Here is a 19,374-nt window from a genome sequence, read left to right on the forward strand (position 1 = left end):
GCACACCTGAGAAGTGATTAGCTAAACTACATTTTTAACTTGATAAACAAACTTTGTTTGTAACTCCAGGGGAAAATGATAAATGTCTTCAAAGGGCATTCGGAGCCAAATTGCAACTGTGGGGGACTGCAAGTAGACAGTAGCATGTTTAACAACATTCACAGCATTAGTTAGGATGGACTATTTTTAGCTTTGCTGAAATGTTTGTTCGACAAAATATTTGTTTTGGCATATTGCATCAAAATCGAGGCCGAAAGTCTTGAGAAACCCATAAATGCTGTGAAAATGTTCCGTTTTTCATCATTGCGCTCTGTGAAATGAGGATTTCTGCAGTGAACCAAAGCTAAACTGAGGAATATGAATGAGGAAAATTCACTTTGGGTGTCTTCGTCTCACCCTTGGACGGGCCGTCTTGTTGCAAGGAAGCCTGCCCAGTGATATTGGTGAGTTGCAATGTTTGTATATGTTCATATGTGGAAAAAATGGGCATGTTGACAAAATGATATGATGCTAGGTTTCTAAACTAACTATATACACCAGAATACAGTCCAAACTGGTCTGCAAGAAAATTGTCAAAACTTAACCAGGCCATAGTGCAGAAAAGGTATGGGACTCTTAGTTTAAAAGCGGGCCACCTAACCAATCAGAGAGGCATGGGCTTTTTGGGCCTTAAAGAGACGGTAACTAAAACTGAGCATTTCAGACAGGATGAAAAGAAGCGCTGCAGTAATGTACAGTATGAGATGAATAACGTGCTTTTTGAACTTTAAATAAATGTAAACCTACTCTTGTGGACCCCCGGAATAAAATGATCAACTTTTGGCGAGCATAGTATGGCTTCTTTAACTATGTCTTTATCTAGCCACCACACTGTGACAATGTACCAGTGTGCACAATACCAGGATCTGCACAGGATCAATGAAATCCAGCTAGAATTTATTTTATTATTCATCTTTTTCTGCTGCAACAAATGTCTTCCATGCACCTGTCCCCCATCTTTCTTTTGACATGTAAAACGTTTTGTTGCCATACATCTTGCATTTGCTAGTATTAGGACCCTTCATGAAAAGTGTGTTTAGTCTTTTTTTACCTTTTTGCACATCTTTAACATCTTTAGGCCCGTCCAGACGCAAAAAATACAGATATGGATGAGTTTTGAACACTGGCTAAGGATCCCAAAGAAGGTCCCCGGGGCCTCAATGAGCCTTTGTTGGTACTGAATGAAAGTTCTCATCCATATAGGAAAAATATCTTATATTGTTTTTTTTTACTTGGCACTGTTGTTAATTTATGTGGATGTCACTAAGACAAAAATACAGTAAAATTTTGGGAACCCCTGTGCCAAAGAATGTTTGTTTACAGCTCTGTCTCTGCAAGGAATGTCTCATGTGGGTGTCCACCCAGTGTGGGCTCCACCTCCCCCCCAAAGACACCCTCTTGCAGTAAAGCTCGGGGATGTTTTTCAGCCAATTCCCTACTGTTCTGAAGCACAAACAAGTCTATTCTGTGAAGCTGATTACAGCCAAAGTTTCGCAAGAGAAGGAAAGAAAAAGGTGTGGGGGCGTACAGTTTTTGGATGCTCTCCAGATCATTAAAGTGTCATGTTTCAGCCTCAGACATTCTCTGCTCCCTGCTCACTGGCGAACACTGAGACACGGTCTCCACTTGTAATTCACGGAGAAGAAATCCACCCAGACGCAAACAGACAGACGCGTGTGTGTCTATGTGTGCGTCAATATGAAGTAAGAACCAACACAACAATCCTGGCTATCATTCAGACCACACAATCATTACAAGCAGGGCGAGTGTATTAGTGTAATTGGGTAATGAAGGTGGGGCCGAGTGCTGTTTCTCAAACATGTTGACTGCGTCTGTGTGTGTGTCTGTGTGTACCTCTGCCTTTGTGAGGACCAATTTGACTTTTAGACTGAGATGTCTTTTCAAAAGCGAGGACTTTTGGCTGGTTCTCACTTTTGGACGGACTGTTTGAGGGTTTTAGATTTTAGGTTCAGTTGCAGTTTGTGTGTACGTGTGTGTGGAAAGAGCGAGGGCTATATTACACACCAAGAGAGGGAGCCAACAAGTCAGCCAAGCCGTGAAGACACACACGTCACGTTTCCATATATTTCCGTGGATCTTTCTTTGTTACGATGATCAAAAACCTCTCGATGCTGTGATGCAGTGTCTTTAATCGTGACGTTTTTTACTTGGTACATCTATGCGTTCGTTCTCTTTTAACGGGTAATTCAATCAGCTTTGTATTTTCCACCTCTCAATAGCTCGGCGCAGCCGTTTCTCTTTGGCATGGACCCTTTCTCTGCGCTGCCAGTTCAGTTTGCAGGTTTTACACAACAGCCATTTATACAGCTGACTAAATATTTACCCTGGTAAAGTAGCTCGCTCAAGGGTACACAGTGATATCCCAACTGGGTTTTGGGTCTACAATGTGTGAAAAACCTTCTTTGCATATGGACTCTGTGCACCTGACATTTGATGTGGCCATAGGTCTGCTTGTATTTGATTTACCGTGCTGATGGACAGCCACAACAAAGAGCCATGCAGAACCTTTAAGGCTACAAGTAGAATACACATTACCCTGGCTTTAACATGGAACATTAAATTAAAGGAAAGGATCGATCATTTCTATAGCCAGTTGGCCAGTTCTGTAGACTCGGTGTTGAGCTTTATAATGGTTTTAGAGGACAGACATCCTGGATGGTAATTCACGAGCAGTCCTCTTACCCCCTTTCTTCTCATTCCTCTTTTTCACTTCTTCTTCCCGTTTACTTTATCTTCATTTCCCACTTTTATAGTCATATTGGATACACCACTGGCTCCCATATTTTGGCATATTGTGTGTCATTATTTTGCAGTGTAAGAGAAGCTACCTTTTCCCTCTAGTCCATTGCAGCTCTGATGGCTGACGATTGATTTGCTCTTTCTGAGTCGGTTTAATTAAAGCAGTTCAGTTAGGACGTAACAATAGAAAGAGCATTTTATTGTCTGAAGAGTGGAATGGGTTTATCAGCATAGATGAACAAAGGAACAGACGTTTACTATCTTTTCTTATTCTTTATTTCATTAAAGAAATATATAGAGGCATAATCTAACCAAAAAAATTGCATAACCTAAACATTATTTGTCTTGTGGCAACTTGTGAGGCCTCGATTTCTAGCCAAAAGGGCTAAGGAGCACTAAACACCGTAGGATGTGGAGATTACCATAATGGTAATGATGTGGTTATGAAAGTATGCATTTCCTATTTTTCTGTTACAACATTCAGGCACACCTAAATAGGACGTCTTAGCTGTGTAAACACGCTGTAAAACAGCACGCCTGTGTGGCTGAAATGAAGTTTTAATAGTGGTTTTATTCCACTGAGGTGTAACCTTGAATGATCTGCCTACATCCCTGCTCGGTATTAGGATACAGAACTGGAACACAACTGCAGTTTAAGTTGTTAATTACTTCCTATAGGATTTCCTGCTGTCTTTGAAAGATTTGAATGATTTGATGCCAGGTCATGGCGATTGAACAGCTGCTCATCAATACTCAGAATGGCCAAAAGTGTGACTCCACCGAACAGCAGCTGATGAGCCAATCAGGGCCAGGCAGCAGAAGTGAAAACACAGCAGCTGCCAGCCTGGCACAGACCACACGCTGTGTTGTTGTTGGATAGCGGTGGAGTTCAGGCATTTCTGTCAAAATGGAAGACTTCACAGCACCCCCATAATGTTACCCATGCCCTTTATCTGCTCATCACATCTTCAGCAACATTGGCCTTTATTCAGAAAATATGTTGGCATGTCCTCCAAAAGTGCTCGCCGTCTGCAACTGTTTAGCAACAGCGCAGACGTATGTTGATCCTCCAACAAGGTGTGTTTTTCTTGCCAAACGTCTTTGAGTCGTACGAGCTGTCACTGACCCATCATCTTGTTTTTTTGGCAGCAACGGTGGATTATTATTTTTTTTTTTTTTTATTTTTTTGTCTGGTGGCAAGTTACTCTATACACTCTGTTAGCCCTGGAAATAACATCAGCATGCTGAGAGCGATGCGGAGTGGCATGCTGGAGGAAAGCATGAAACTCGAGAATATGCCTTACTGTATATTTGGCTTTCAAATGCAATAAATATCAATATGAGGTGTGCTTTAAAGGTTTAGTTCACCCAGATGTCGACGTTTCTCAAGTGCAGACATCTGTCATTAGCTTTCCATTCAAATACCATGACAAGAATATATCTAACACTGCCTTCTTTGTCTTTTTGTAAACAGTGGCTTTCATAACACACTGAAAATGCGTTTCAAGTGTTACTATAAGTAAGTAAGGTGGTCTGTCCCAAAAGTAGATGTTATATCATTAGCAAAAAGCACTGGAATTAGTAAATGTTAGTACTTATTATGCAGAAATTGGCCCATGTGAGTACCATAATATTATGTATTATGTTATTGGGTGATTAACACTGAGGCTTAAAAGTTTATGCAGCATTTTATTGTTGTATTTGTTACAGAAAAATCTAATTTTTAACATTTCATAATCTGTTGGCTAGTTCAGTCTACATTATATCAGTTTATTACATATTTAGTGAACATGTTCTAATGATTTCCCTCCCAAAACAAGGGGTTTATTACTGGAAAGCCATGTAGGTGTTGATGTATTTGCAGGTCATTTGCACATATAGTTGAATTATAATTAAAATTCCACTCCCCTCCTTTGTTTTTGGGTAGGAGCATAAATCTTCAGACAAATATCTCAGAATGTGTGCAAACAAAACCTCAAACTATTTTGGGAGAAAATTTCAGCAAGAGTTTTCTTCAGAGCCTGCCTTCCGTATTGACTCTGCAAGAAAACTGTCACTCATTGCTCGGGCACTGTAAGGGTCTAACGTTACAATACAAGTCGAGCTCATAGTGCGGATCATTGTGGCACTCGCCCACCCCACCAGCCCCCAGACCACCGAGTAACAGCCCGGCTTATCTGCGCCGCTCCAGTGCCTGCAGTCAACCAGTCGGGGCGGATTTTTGTGTGCTCACATTGTTTATTTTAGCCCTCATTAAAATGTGGTAGTTTGGCTTTCTCTCTCCGGGGCTCGGTGGCTACTGTGGTGGAGAGATAGGGGACTGTGGTGGACCCCCTTAGGCGGCCCACAAAAAGCCGCCTCACCCCCTTCCCCATGCTCGCCGCTCGCCCCATCTGGGTCCTGCAGTCACACCCTGTGGCAGAGCTGCGGTTTGCTGCAGCTGTTGGCTGGTAAAGAGGCACAGAGAGGGTTCAGGGATGCAGATTCAGGGAGAGGTGCCATTCACATGAGCTACCACTAGAGGGTGCTCATCAACAGTAAGCCAAAAGAGGGGGGAACTCTAAAAGCTGGCAGTGACTCTTCTCCTGGGGTTTTGTTCTTATCTCCTTTACATAGTCAGCACTTTTTCGCAGGAAGCATGAGAAGTGGTGTGTGTATGAGGAGAGCGGGGGCTAAAGAGAGATGTGGGTCTCGAAGTGAGTACTTTTAAAGAGAAAAAGGCGGGGGGCAAAGAGCCCCCGTCAGCTGTGTGCTTGAAAGACACCTAGAGACGTCAGGTTTTCATGCGTCCAGCTGCCTTTGTCCAGGTTGTTTAGTCTTTTTATAAGACTACAATAGTGGCCTGTTTTATTTAGTCTGTGATGGAAAAACTATTAGACATGAAAGACTTTGCTCTGTCAGCAGCCACTCCCCAACCTTAGCTCCACGCACAGCAGAATTTACCTTGCAGTTTATGCTGCGTTAGTGTGTCACAGCCTGCGGCGAATATCTGTCTGGTATGTGACGAATTGTTGCCGTGTCTGTGAGGTTGTGAATACTGTGAGTCTAATGTGTGTGTGTATGTGTGTGTGTTTTCAAAATGCACCATACCCCTGTTGTTCTTAAAAGGAATCAGGAAACGTCTGCTGGGTGTCTTGATAATCCCAGGTGTGTGTGCCTAACAGACAGCGTGTGTGTGTCTTTGTGCTAAAGTGAACGAGCAGGTTCCCTTTCAGAGTTATACAGCACATCTAAGGGGAGCGAGGAGACGTCTTTGAAGTTTTGGTTCTGCCATCCGTCTGCAGTTCACTGGCTTTCTTTTCATGCCAACCGCTGCAGAGGCCTCTAAAAAGAAACACCCCAGCTGCCTCCTCCCTGCCATGTCGCCATGGTAAAATGACAACAGACTACACTCACGTGCCCCTTCCTGACAGTAAAGCTCCTCTTTGTTTTGATTTTGGCTGCTAGAAACAGTTGAAGTGTTGAAACCAGGATGCTAGACGCACAAAAGAAACAACTGAGCAGCCTCGGACTGTAGGCAATTAGCTTGCATACGGTGTTAATGGACGTGTCTGATCTGACAACGCTGCAGGTGCTGGGCCTCCATCCCTGGTTTCTCTCTGATCTAAACCGGTGTCTCCTTTACTCGCCAGCAGCCATAGAGGACGCTATGACAATTAGCTTTAACACTGAAGGAGGAGAGCAGCATGAGGAGGAGGAGGAGGAGGAGGAGGAGGATGAGGGGGAGATATATTGATCGCCCCTAGCTGCTCTTTCATAGCTCGTGTGCATGGTTTGTGTTGGCTAAGCCCTCCAGCCTAATGGCTTTTAGACTTCCATTAGGTTGCTGCAGGCAGTGTGGTTTAAGTAAGTAACAAAAGGCTCTGTCAGAATGCTTTAAGCATTAATAAGACAGTCGGTGTTACTTGTTCAGCATGCCAACTCATCAGGAACTCACAAGTTGAGATCACAAAGCCAAACAGCCGTTTTACTGTCATCGTCTTGAGCGTTTTTTTATTTATTTTTTTCTGGCTGCGCTGTTCCTGGTAAGCCCTGGGCTGGATTAACTTTTAGACGTTTGGGAATTTGTTTCGATTGAGCATTGAAAGCTGTGGCTCACTCACCCCGTAAACTTTGCAGTAAACTTTGGACGGGCATTCAGAAGTAAAAGTCCTGCCTGGCTCTGACAAACGCGAACAAGTGCCAGGAGCTCTGAACATTTGTACGGTTCACTTAACGAGGAGAGACCCGTGGCTCGATACTGGGAAGGAGACTCAACGGCACTGGGGTTAGAAGTGCATTGTTTGGTGTTATATGGCTACAGAGCCGCAGGCCTTGACCGGCATGAAAGGCGGTTGGGTTTTTTTTGTGTGTGTTGTTGAGCTGTTTTCTGGTTCTGCTTTTAAAGCCATCTTGTTTTTATAAAAGTTGTTTATTAGGAGTAAGGTCCTTCTATTTGAGGAAAGCGCTGTGGCCTACACTGTTTCAAATCACTGTAATTGTTGGGTAGGTCTGGCTTTGATGGTGCACCCACTGGTGTTATGATATTCCCGAATACGCTGAAAGACGTCCACACATGCTTACAGCCCATATCATATTAGTTTGATTCTTTTTCAGCAGTCGGTGGGTGCATGCTGCTGCACTGACCCTTCAGTCCCACTAAACTCCTCCGCTTCTTGGATATTGTGTGGGGTGTTTCCCCCTGCTCTGGCTGTCTTTAATGCCACCGTGTTCCTGCAATCCCTCAAAGTCTAGGGCTTTAATGCATCGGTTACCATATTTTTCCACCAAGATGACTGTCGCTTGCCGGGAAGGCTGCGCATTGTGTGTGCGTGCGTGCTCGCGCTTTGTGCCATTTTTGGACCAGTCCCTGTGTTCTCTCTGCACCAGCGCTCCGGCTACGGAAGCCTCCTGGGTCCATTTCTTCTGCGGCTAACCCGCATAGCCCAGAATCCTGCTTTGTTTGGAAACATGTCTGTTTTGTTTCCAGCCACCATAAAGAAGACAAACTCCCCCTGCTGTCTCCCCATCCCATATTAACAGGCTGTGTTTGGCCCCGGACTCACCAGAACGGGTCCTCCCTGGGTTGCTGCTGGTTACAGTAAAAATCAGCACCTTCTCTACCCCAGACTGAGACTTTTCAGCGTGCAGATCCAGTTTCCCCTCTGTGCATTCGCTCTGTTCAGTCATCAGGAGGTGGGTGTTTATCTAGCATATGAGGACGTCTATCTTTAGCCCCCAGGAGTAGTTAACCAGCGTGAAATCTTCAGGCTTCAGTCTCACTTGGTGGTTTGTAGACGAAAGCAAATGTCATTATGTTTTGAGACATGCTGAGCTTCATTAGGTTCTGTCCTTTGTTCCGTAGGCTGACCTTATACCTGTGCATTTGATGGCTGTAATTACCCAGTATTCACCGTTCACGCCACAGGAGCCATATCTCAGCGGAGCCACAAGACCTGGCCTCGTGCTGGCTGGTCGCTCTCTGGTCTGCCAGCCAAGCAAGGAAACAATAGAAGGCCAGAACAATGAGTTGGCTGCCGATCAGTAGGGGCCCGTTTGGCCTCTCACAGACGCTACGTCTTATTTCCTTTTTGATTACTCGCGCCTGCCTGATGAGCGCCACACTAGCACTCCTCTCAGTCCGCCCATGAGAGCGATCTCAAAGAAAAGCCTTTTTGTAGGAGGCTGGTTTTGATTTGGAGGCTGGAATGCCTTTGTGATAATGTTGCAAGATTTTGTCGGCGGGGGTGTGATGGATGGGTGTGAGACATAGAGGAGGAGAGTTACCAGTGATGTGTGTGCGTCATGATTCAGGCACATTCAGGTATGAGAAACTTCTTTGGTGTTTTTCTGTGCTGATTTTTTTTGTCAGTTTCCACTAATGGCCTTCCAGGACCTGCTCATAAACAGCCTTTAAACGAGGCAATAGTCCTGCTAGGCAAACTGTACTGCCACCCAAGCATGTGGCCCGCCTGCTGTAGGCCAGGGTCCCCCCACCACCACCACCAGGCCGGAGGTAGGAAATCAAACCAATTACGGTTGTATTTAAAGAAAATTGGAGCAGGGCCGGAAAAGTGGGGGCAATTCCAAAAACCACAAAAAGAAAACTGCAGGGCCACTCTTTGGCAAAACACAAGGTGACTGGAGCAGAGCGGAGTTCAGAAAACTCAAGGAGACATATATTGTTTGACTCATAATTTCTTTTTTATCTCCATAAAACATGACGATTCAGTCATCCGCCTTACCTGCCAAACACGTGCCAAAAAAAGCTCTATCATGTCTTGAATAGTCTGTCTCTGCGTCCGTCTCAGTGAGAGAGATGGATGGATTTTGCTCCCTGGTGGATGTGTTTGATGGATGGTTTTTAAGGACCGACCGTGTTTATGTTCAGGTCTGCTGTGCCCTGCTGCGAGTGGCCTGCCAGAAGGCCGCACCTCATAATGTGGACGGATCTGCCAAGACGTCTCAGAGCCCAAATCCTCCCTGGCACGCTCTGCTGCTGCAGCCCCTGCTGAGCTATAGTACAGATTCCCTCATAAAGCACAAACACCTGTAGGCTTTAGGAATACAGTAAGCCTGTATGCATGTGTGCAGCCCTTTTGGCCATAGTGTGTCACAGTCTGAAGCCATCCTTACAGCCAAAAAAACCTTGTCTGGGATCAGTCGTGTAATTGCCACCTCCTGATCTGATGTGCTCTCTCTGTTCTACCTCTCTCTCCGCTGTGTGTCTCTCTGATCCTCCTCCTCACTGTCAGCTTTCAGGAAAACCCCCTCATTACTAAGGCCCAAATGTAAATGCTTCATTTTCCATCACCCCACAATCCCTCTTTGTTCCACGGCCCATTTGGCTGTTATATCTCAGCAATTACTCCTAAATCCGAATGCTCCCTAACAGACTTCTCCAGATACTTGAAAGATGTTTTTCGTCCTTCATCTTCCTCTCTGCCTCATGGGCAAAAACAAAGGAGCAGAAGTCAAGGTGTCTGGTGTCTGCAGGCCGACACACACACACACACACACACACACACACACATACGCCCTCATACATACCCAGTGATATGCCTTTTTTTTTTCCTGCAGGTGCATGCATAGAAAACAACACAAGCGCGTGCACACGCACTGTTTACTTCACATGCACACACCATAAAGAGTGTAAGATGATCTCCCATTAAGGATGAAAACAAGCCAGCGAGTGGGAGGTGTCCCCTGAGGAAGTCCACAGTTGCTATAGTGGAACCGTGGAACCATGGGAACTGGTTAGCAGAGGCCTGGGGGGCAGCCATGGCCAGACACGGGGGTGTGTAACGCTGCCACACACATACTCTGCAGGCTGGAGACAGAAACACCAAAGCAAGGCTTTTAGTCACTTCACCTGTCTGCCGGTAACAATGGCTCACAATTTATTGGCTGTCAGCGATAGTGTGATTTATTCAGACCTGGTTTTGATTGTGTTGTTGATCTTGGACAATCAAAGTGCCAAAATAGCAACGGCAGGGATTCTGACTGATAACGAAAGACTGATGATATGAAAAATGTGACGACAAATAACAAGCCTGTGTTTATTGACGAAGGAAGAGGGTGAGGGGTATGACATTTGGATGTTTTCATGATGTGTGGTAGCTGACAGTTTATTGATTAGAGGAGGTTCTTTACAACCGCACGAGCCTTCACTAGTGAAAGGATATCAGTCATGTAGATGGGTGATCACTCTCAAAATTACATTTACTTTTTAGAGAAAGGGAGATAAAGAAGATGAAGGCATTCATTTAGATTATCTGACTTTGTTACTTCTGGAGTAATCGGTGGGAATAAGAAAGAAAGGACCGATGCAGCTTTTAACGACCATCCACGTTCCCACGTCACCCAAAACAGTCTTGAGCAATCGGTTTACTCACTGCTTGCGCATGTGGATGAAAAAAGTAAGGGAGATAGAAAGATAGAAAGTGTGTATGTGAACCGCCAATTTAGCGAGTTCCCCTGCTCAAGTGAACAGAGACCTGGTCCACAGGGATCCCTGTTTCCCTTTCTCGCCTGCTTACTTCCCCCTACTCGAGACCCCACTATGGTGGGGGAGCGCCTGGCAAAGAGCTACAGTGTGTTGTGTATGCGTGTGTGCTTGCTCTGTGTGTGTGTGTGTTAATTTCCTGTTTTATTGAGGAAGCTGTGTTCGCATGTAGAGATCGTTATTCAGATTTCCTCTGTGAGAAAAAAGGACAGAAAAAAAAAAGATTATGTCAATTCTCATGAATCTGTATGGGAAACAACTATCATTGTTTCTGGGAAGCTGGCCTGATCTCTTAGTAAAAACATATTTTGGTTCACTGGTAAAGTGCAAATGCAGCATCTAAATCCAACTTTGCAAAAGCATGTCATTTCATTATTCCAGGCTACAAAAAAAAAAAAATCCTAAAACACTACAAGCTATTATCCCTCCATATCAAACGTTCCACATTTCTCCCCAACGAACTAATCAAATTAAGTGCTCAGACGCAGAAAGCTGTGGTCATTATGCAATAACAAGACTCCAAATCCAAACCATTAGGACATCTTAATGAAACTTAGCTGCTGTGGTCTTAGCCAGGATACCCTCTAACCATGGTCTAGGCCGCAGGTCCAACATGCTGTTGGTTTTTTTTTATTTTTTTTTCTATAAAGGCCCTCTTCTGGTCTTGACTCATTTTCATGTTGTGGTTTCCTATGACGAGATGAGTGACGAAAGGTGACTCAGCCGGAGTTCAGTCATAAGATTGTTTAATGCTTTGGGCCTCCTATCTGCATCATCACGACGCTTATTTAAATCATCACTACCTAGTAACTGAAACTGAACATGAACTTCTCTGAATTACTGCACGAAAAAAAAAAAAAAAAAAAATTTACGTTTTAACACTACGGAGAAACCACCAGTGGTTTCATTTTAACAGAACAGTTATGTTGTTAACTTATTCAAAGTTATACTTATATACTATATATCAGGGGTGTCAAACATATGCCCCACGGTGCAAAACCAGCCCGCCACAAAAATGTAATCTTGTTGCCAGCATGAATTTGTAATGTGCAAAAGTTACATAGAGTTTAACTGCAGTTTTTCAGTTGATGTAACTGCTATTCCTAATTCGTCCACTGTTTTAGTAAGACTTCACAGCAGACAGACTTCACAGCAGGGTTTTTCTTAAGAAAGTTCAGGTTGTTCATAAAGAGTTTTTATAGGTTATTATGCCATCATGTTACTGGTTCGGCTCGCTTGTGGCGTGTTGCGGGCCTCAATAATAAGCTTATACTTAAAAAAAAAAACAAAAAAAAAAAAAACAACAACTTATAATTGAGGCTTGCAACAAACAGTTAGGTGAGAAATGTCACAAAATCACAATATTCTATAAAACGCACACAAAAAAAATTTAGAGATGTCCAGATCACAGTTTTTATGCTCCCGGTACCGTCCTGATCATTTAATCTTGAGTTGATCCATGTACACTGTGTAACTGTATTAAGTAAAATAAACCTCAAAATCCTATATATGCCTGACAGTTGAATAAAAGAAATAAATGCCAGTATGCTATACTGCAGGTGAAAAGAAGTGTAGGTCTTTACTGGAAGAACATTGATGCTCCTCCATTTGCTCTAGGTTCCCTTAAAATAAAATAAAAGTAAAGGAGATAAACCCCGAGAGTGACAGGGTGTGGTAGGAGAGGCGTAATCTTTATTTATGTATACCTTATTATTTTTATTTTTGCCAAGGGTACAATTTAACTTTACTTTCAGTATTGTCATATGTATTCTTCTTCATTTTTTTTACTTTATTTCTGTATTGATGTTAGGTCTTGGAGTCAGAGAAAAAAAAGAGAATTTACATGGAGGGGTGGGAATGAAAACCAATAAAGAGAGAAAGAAATGAGTAAAGAAACTAAAAATGTACTGACAGAAAAAAAGAGAATGATTGCCTCCGTTTATCATGGACACTCACAAAAAAAGAGCTGTGGGGTTTTTAACAAAACATATAAATAACTGCCAACTTAAATATGTGACCGACACATGTGTAGCTTAGTTCGAACGTTCACACTATGAACAAATGCTAAATTCTTAGACTGGCGTGATAAAACTATACAACAGAAAGTCTCCTCTCTGTTCAGCACGTACTCCCACACAGCAGACGTGTTTAGTCTTTTGGTTTCGGTTCCCGTCAGTCGCAAAACAAATACAAAAGATCAGGCTTGGCTGCGTGTTCAGTCCAATCCAATTGTTTTAGAAATGCACCGATACTGACATCACTACAAAAAAATTAAAAATTAAAAATTAAAAACTTGATTTGCGCAGCCAAGACTCTAGATATATTACGTCTTTGAGAGATAATAGGGATGGTGGAAACAGCATTGTTTGGCCTTTTTCCAGGGCTTAGATAATTAAATGATCATTGGCACAGTTGAGTCATTTGTGCGTTTCACTCTACATAAGAGCAGTTTATCTTGAGGTTCTGCTGCAAAGGAAAATCTCAAGTGTCGCTCTGCTTTTGCTTTGTGAGATCCTCTGACATCCATTCATTTGGAGGTCACGCAGCAAGTCGAAGTCACACAGTGGTGACCTCTGGTTTATGGCTGCAGATCTTTGGATCGACCTGATAACGAGCCGGTTCCTATGGGCTCCTACGGCCCCACGGAGGGGTGTTCCACTGTGGGAACTGGGAGCTGCCTGTTGTATCGCAGCGCTGAGCGGTCTCTGTAGACCAGGCATTGATGAGAAACTACCTTCACTGGGATCCCTCTCAACTGGGAGAGCACTCCTATCCATCTATCTATCTATCTTTCTTTCTTTCTTTCTTTCTTCCTTCCTCTCTTACTTTCTTTCTTCATCTCTCCCTCTCCGTGTCCCACTGTGAGGCAGCATTAGTCGTCTGTGTGAGAACAGTTGCATCACAGCTCTCGTGGTTTCTTAGCCCCTGGCCCCTGTGTTTCTCGGTCAATCTGTGGGAACCCTGATTTTTGGACGGTAGTCTCTGTTCCCACCACCAGTCCGGGTTAGAAAATAGACTTCTGGTCATGTACCAGGCGCCCAAACCAAGCCGGTTCTAGCCCGCTGCTTCTCACGGTTTCGGGGGAGAAGAGGTCAGCGGCTGCAGAAAGAGGCCCTAATGGGTTTCGTATGCAGGTACCGCAGAAGCGACACGGGATACTGTGCTCATGAGAAATGAGAGGCTTTTAACGATTCTGTGCGCTTTCCAAAACACTCCCTCCTTCTGTTTTCCTCTCTCTCTCTCTCTCTCTCTCTCTCTGTCTCTGTCTCTCTCTCTCTCTCTCTCTCTCTCTCTCTCTCTCTCTCTCTCTCTCTCTCTCTCTCTCTCTCTCTCTCTCTCTCTCTCTCTCTCTCTCTCTCTCCTTTTTATTCCTTTTGTTTGAATTTATTTAATTGTTTTCATCTTTGTTGCTGATTAAAGATAAAACTGGGCCAATTTAAAAACATTGTGGCATTCATCAGAAAATAACGTGACATGACCTCTTCAGTGAGTCTCATTGTTTTTCTTTCCTATGACCTTGACAGTTATGCTTCCAGTTCTTTTTGTATTCCATCCACTTAAGAAGCAATTTTGTATATCATCCTATAAATGAATTCAGCATGCCTTTGACTACAATTACATCCAGACAAGCAGCCTCGTCCAGGCAGACGTTTTGCCCTCTTTTCCTGGAAAGCTCCAATTTTCGGAAGAAGAAGAAGAGCAGCATAGCGGGAAAAGATAAGATGGAAAAAACAAACAAAAAAAAAAAACGCCATCTATGCTCGTGTACGTCCACGACAAAGTCGGAGCCAGATGAGGGCTCCTCTGCTCCCCACATGTGGACGATAACGTCGGGTCTCTCAGAGTGTGTGAAGACAGCTGGAAAATTCCCCTGAGCCCGGCCTAATTGAAAGCTTATCATCTTCTCTTTGTGCTTCCTGAGTGGTTTGGGGATCAGCGAGGGGCGACGCAGGGAGCGACTCTGTGAGGAGACCTGCAGGAAATACTGTCATGCACTCGCACTGTAAAGTGAAGTTCAGACTGTCTGGGCGGAGGGTGGTGTGAGATCTGTCAGCAGGGGATTGAGTGTATGTGTGTGAGAGAGAGGTTTTCATTTTTTCTGTGTGTGTGTGTGGAAATGCTTTGAGTGTGCAGAGTTAATTGAATACAGTGTGCATCAAGCCTGTGTGCGTCCTGAGGCTTTGTTGTTCTGCCAATGCTGCCTCCATAGAAGGCCTGACACAGGCACAGCAGAAACCAAACAGAAGGAAAGAAAGGAGAGATCTGAATGAGAAGAAAGGATAAAGGAGACAAAGAGTATGGATGTAAGGGAGTTTAAACTGAAAAAATAGTAAAAGCGGAGCTTTCAGAAGTAAAAGCCTTTTCATACATCAACAGGTGGCATTAGTTTAAGAGTGAGGAATTGTGGGTATTGTATTTCAGGTTAACCACATCTGAAATCAGACCACCCCACAAGGTAGCATCTCAAGTGTTTAATCTCGTGACTCATCTTCGGATGGGCCAAACAGATGCCATCAGCGTGGCATAAATTAACAACCGCACGGCTGGTAAAAAGGCAGCCGACATTCCAGACTCCTCCTGTATTGTTTTTAACAAGTGACAACTCGCCGACGTGCGCTAACATGGAGGCTGCCAGGGCGGTGTTGGATTCCTGAGCAGCGCTTTATTTACGCCGTGGGTACCACCGTGTTGACAGCTCAGGCGTTTTTTTTTTTTCTTTTTTTTTTTTTCAAACCTCTGAGACGTGTGGGGTAATTGCCAAAGAGAGTGTGGCTGATGGGAGAGATCAGGATCATTATGAGAGGGGTTACTGGGGACAAACTACCAATGAACTGTTGGGGTTATGAGACGGAAGGCAGAGGGCACGCTCGGTATTTTTCTGTAAGAAGTTAGAGGAGCAGAATGTGCTGGCATGAAACTGGGTCCCATGAATGTTTATGGGCTCTGCTCGTTTCTCAGCTGATGTGACGGCGTCTGGCTTTCTGGAGGTGAATCATACGCAGTGTTCACTCTCAACACTTTCTCTTGTTAAGCAATAAAAGGCCTCACAGGCGAGACGTTTGAGCGTTGAGTTTCAAAAAATTAGAGATCTGCTTTAGCATGATGTTGTTTTTACTGTAAGGCAAATCATTTTGAAGAACGTGGCCGTAAATGTTCAACTTCTAACCTGGGTGTGATTTTTCTCTAAAGAGCAGGTGGGACCTTTTGAAATAACAAGCACGTGTTGTCATAGCTTAGTCCTGGAGTTTTTTCATGAAATAAAAAAAAATCAGCTTTGGAGACACAAAGTGAGACACATGTTTTTTTTAATTAAAATGATTAAAAACTACATTATCGGCAAACTTTACAAGCACTCGGTGTAGAAGCGTTAATGATACATACATAGATGACATTTTTAAATTAACATATCACTTTTCGGATGTACATGCTTTGAGCATCAAGAGAAATGAAAACAATAAAGGGATGCTTTTTCTTGAAAAGAAACAGACTTAAATGTAACATTGTGCTCTTTAATCAAACGCGCAATAAAATACAATTCACTTAGTACACTTTGGTTTCCTAGATTTGCATAAACAGCGATATCAGAGATGGGAGGTGCGGCTGATTTCATCTCTCCCCGTCTTTAACATCTGAACATTATTACAGGCAGTTGTGAAGATCTTTGGTTTTGTCTGTGAAGGAACCACACACATATCGGCACATACGGCATGTGGTCTCTCTAGCTGCATGATTGTTTTTTTGTTTTTTTTGCCCGTAATAAAGTAATGTCGGTCAGGTCGGAGGAGAGCAGCCTCTAAACCAAAGGGAATGAGACAATGATTGTTTAAAGAAGAGGAATAAGGCAGAGGGTCTACAAAACACCTTCTTTTCTTTCTTTTTTTTTTTTACCTGAGCTGCAAACTTTGCAATCAAATCTCACTTTGTTAGAAGTGGCGCACCATTTTCCTTCTTGTGAAAGCCTTTCCTATTAAATATTAAACACGTGATACCTGTTGTAAATACCTTAACGCAGCTCATACCGAGATGATCCGTTTAGGCGTATGAAGTATTGGAAAAGCCGCAAGCCCCCTGGCACTGATGATCAGTAAATTAGACTAGAAAGGAAAGAATCGGGGGCCGTAAAGGCTTCAAAGCACTCATTGATTATTCAGAACAAAAGGACCTGTGCACAACAAGGGAATTTTTTTTTTTTTTTTTTGGGCATTACCGCCCTTGGTGTTGGTAACAAGATACCACTCTGACCACACATCTTCCCTCTATCCCTTCATCCTCACACTCCTTCTCCTCCTTCCCCCTCCAGGGATAAGGGATCACATGTGTAACTGCAGGGCAGGAGGGGGGAAATGTGCACACACAAGTGTGGTGCAGGAATGTGTGTGTGTGTCTAATCATCATTAATTTCTTAGTGAAAGATTTGTTAAAAGGACACTTTAAGTGTGTACAGCAAACGTGTGCAGGGATATTTCATAATTAGTTCCGCACACTTTATTCGTAAATACGAGCAAATGAAGAGAGAAATGAAAGTTCAAAACATAGTGCAAAAATTAAGCTTTCTTTTTTTTTTTTTTTCTTTAGCGCAGGAAGGCAATTTGGAAATCGTTCATAGGATTAGATAAACCAGAATCTGTTGGGCATTTGGAATAAAGGTTTTTAGTGCATAAAAGCTACATTGGAAGGCAAAATAATTACATTAAAAGTTTTGGGTTTTTCTTTTATAATTTAGGAGCAATATATTACACAAATTCCAAATTTATACTTAACAACAAAACATGGTGTATATATACTGTATATATATATATTTATATAAAAAAGGAAAGGTAGAGAGAAATGCTTAAGGATTTTGGGGTATATGCATACATTTCCTCATGTATGCATATACATGAGGAAATGTATGCATTTCCTCATGTATATGGCTCAAATAAATATCAAAAGTAAACCGTGTCATCCAGTTCAAAATGACCGGACGAGGGCTTTTTTTTCTTTGCTTTTTTTTTTTCTTTTAAATACAAAAAGGGCTGGAATAAGAATTTTAAGGAAAAAGTAAAGAGCGGAGACAACAGGGCTCCGACATACCTGCAGATTAAAACAACAACAACAACATACCCCCCTCTGCTTTAGTCTTTTACATTCCTCAAAATATCAGCCATTGTCTTGTTGAAACTTGATACACTGATGACGCAGCAGATGAGAATCCGTTCCTTAATAAACATGTGAATGCTCTTCTCTGGATAATGCAGCGATTGTGTCGAAACATCCGCCCGCGTACTGTAGCACCAAAGGCTAATGTGTCCGTTTGGGTAATAAATTAGGCAGTAAGGTACTGCGTGAGTACTGAGAGCACGTGAAACAGCCCCGGATGCAGTCGATGATGTTTCACAAAAGACACAACATTGAAATTGTAGAAATTAAAGCTTTGAAAGGACCGATTGCTACAGCAGTGTGGCTGTGCCTCACGAGGATGTTGGAGCCACTCGCGGAGCAGACATCCAGCCAGCTCTCCACCTGCCTTGTGGATCAGTCTGAGCAGTCTGGTTATTGAATGTCTGCTGTGGTTTTTCAGTTCATCAGCTGTGCCGCTTGATCATACCTCCACTGTCTTTTGTTCGTTCGTACTTGATGCGTGACCTGTTTACACCAGACAAAATGATCCTGAAACTTTACTATGGCTTCTCCTGTCGTACTCTCACTTCTATTTACAGTCTCCGCTGAATGTCACCTCACCTCTTATGGCTTTTGTAGTTGGAGTACATGTTTCAGCACAGTGCAGGAGTTCACTCAAAATTTACAAAATACACTTAAGTCTCGGGAGAGTCGGTAAAAGCGCAAAGTCTCTAAAGCGAGAGCTGGAGAAATAAAAGACAAACATGCAGCATTTCTCTTTTTTTGGTTGTTTTTTCTTTTCTTTCAGTGTTCAGTTTTTTTTTCTTTTTGTTCATCATCCTCTTTACTTTTTTTCCTCTCTTCTTCTGAACTCTTTGGTTGTCTAGCTCTGTGTCAGTCAGTAAGGCCTCCAGACGGACTCATCCAAGCGACCCGAAGCACTCATGGCCGTGGGGGAGTTGCTGTGGCTGCCGTCGGCCTCCACGCCCTCGTTCTGGGTGTTCAGACCTGGGTTCATCAGGCTGTTGGTCCCTCCGGTGCCACCGGCCCCCGAACAGGACAGCAGGCGGGAGGGGGAGCGCTCGCCCCCGGTGTTACCCGGCGCCACCATGGAGAACTGGTAGGATCCAGAGCCTGTGCCGTAGTACAGGTAAGAGTTGGACTGGAAGTTTTGGGACTGGTTGTTTGAGTAGGGCGGCGGCAGGTAGGTGTGGTATCGGGAAGAGGCTGACATGCTAAGACCGCTGATGCCGGTGCTGGAGCTGTTGCCGGTGTATGGGAAAGCCCCTGGGTAGTGCATGCGCGGGTCTGAAAAGCGAGGGTCGGTCAGCGGGGACAGAGATGGGAAGGTGGTCCTCTGTTGGAAGATATCTGTAGTCCCTGTCGGAAAAAAAACAAAGAAACAATGGGTTGAGAGTCGACAAACATTGAGCCATGAATGAAAACTGCTGTGGCAATTATGAAGAAAAGAAGGGGCTAAGAGAGCTCCC

At 43.6% G+C, this 19,374-nt stretch overlaps 1 protein-coding gene across 4 annotated transcripts in view; it reads right to left on the bottom strand.

Annotated features, from left to right (window-relative positions):
* Positions 1–16,072: 16,072 nt before the first annotated feature.
* Positions 16,073–19,374, bottom strand: part of runx3 (RUNX family transcription factor 3) — a 48,910-nt gene continuing 45,608 nt past the window's right edge. For all 4 annotated transcript variants that reach the window (XM_084569849.1, XM_084569848.1, XM_084569847.1 and 1 more), the window contains one exon: positions 16,073–19,264. In XM_084569849.1, the coding sequence (XP_084425975.1) occupies positions 18,783–19,264 (482 nt within the window). In that variant the 3' untranslated portion in view covers positions 16,073–18,782. The remainder of the gene's footprint in view (positions 19,265–19,374) is intronic.

This window comes from Chelon labrosus (genome assembly GCF_963514085.1).
Source record: "Chelon labrosus genome assembly, chromosome: 20".
In the NCBI taxonomy this organism is placed as follows: domain Eukaryota; kingdom Metazoa; phylum Chordata; class Actinopteri; order Mugiliformes; family Mugilidae; genus Chelon; species Chelon labrosus.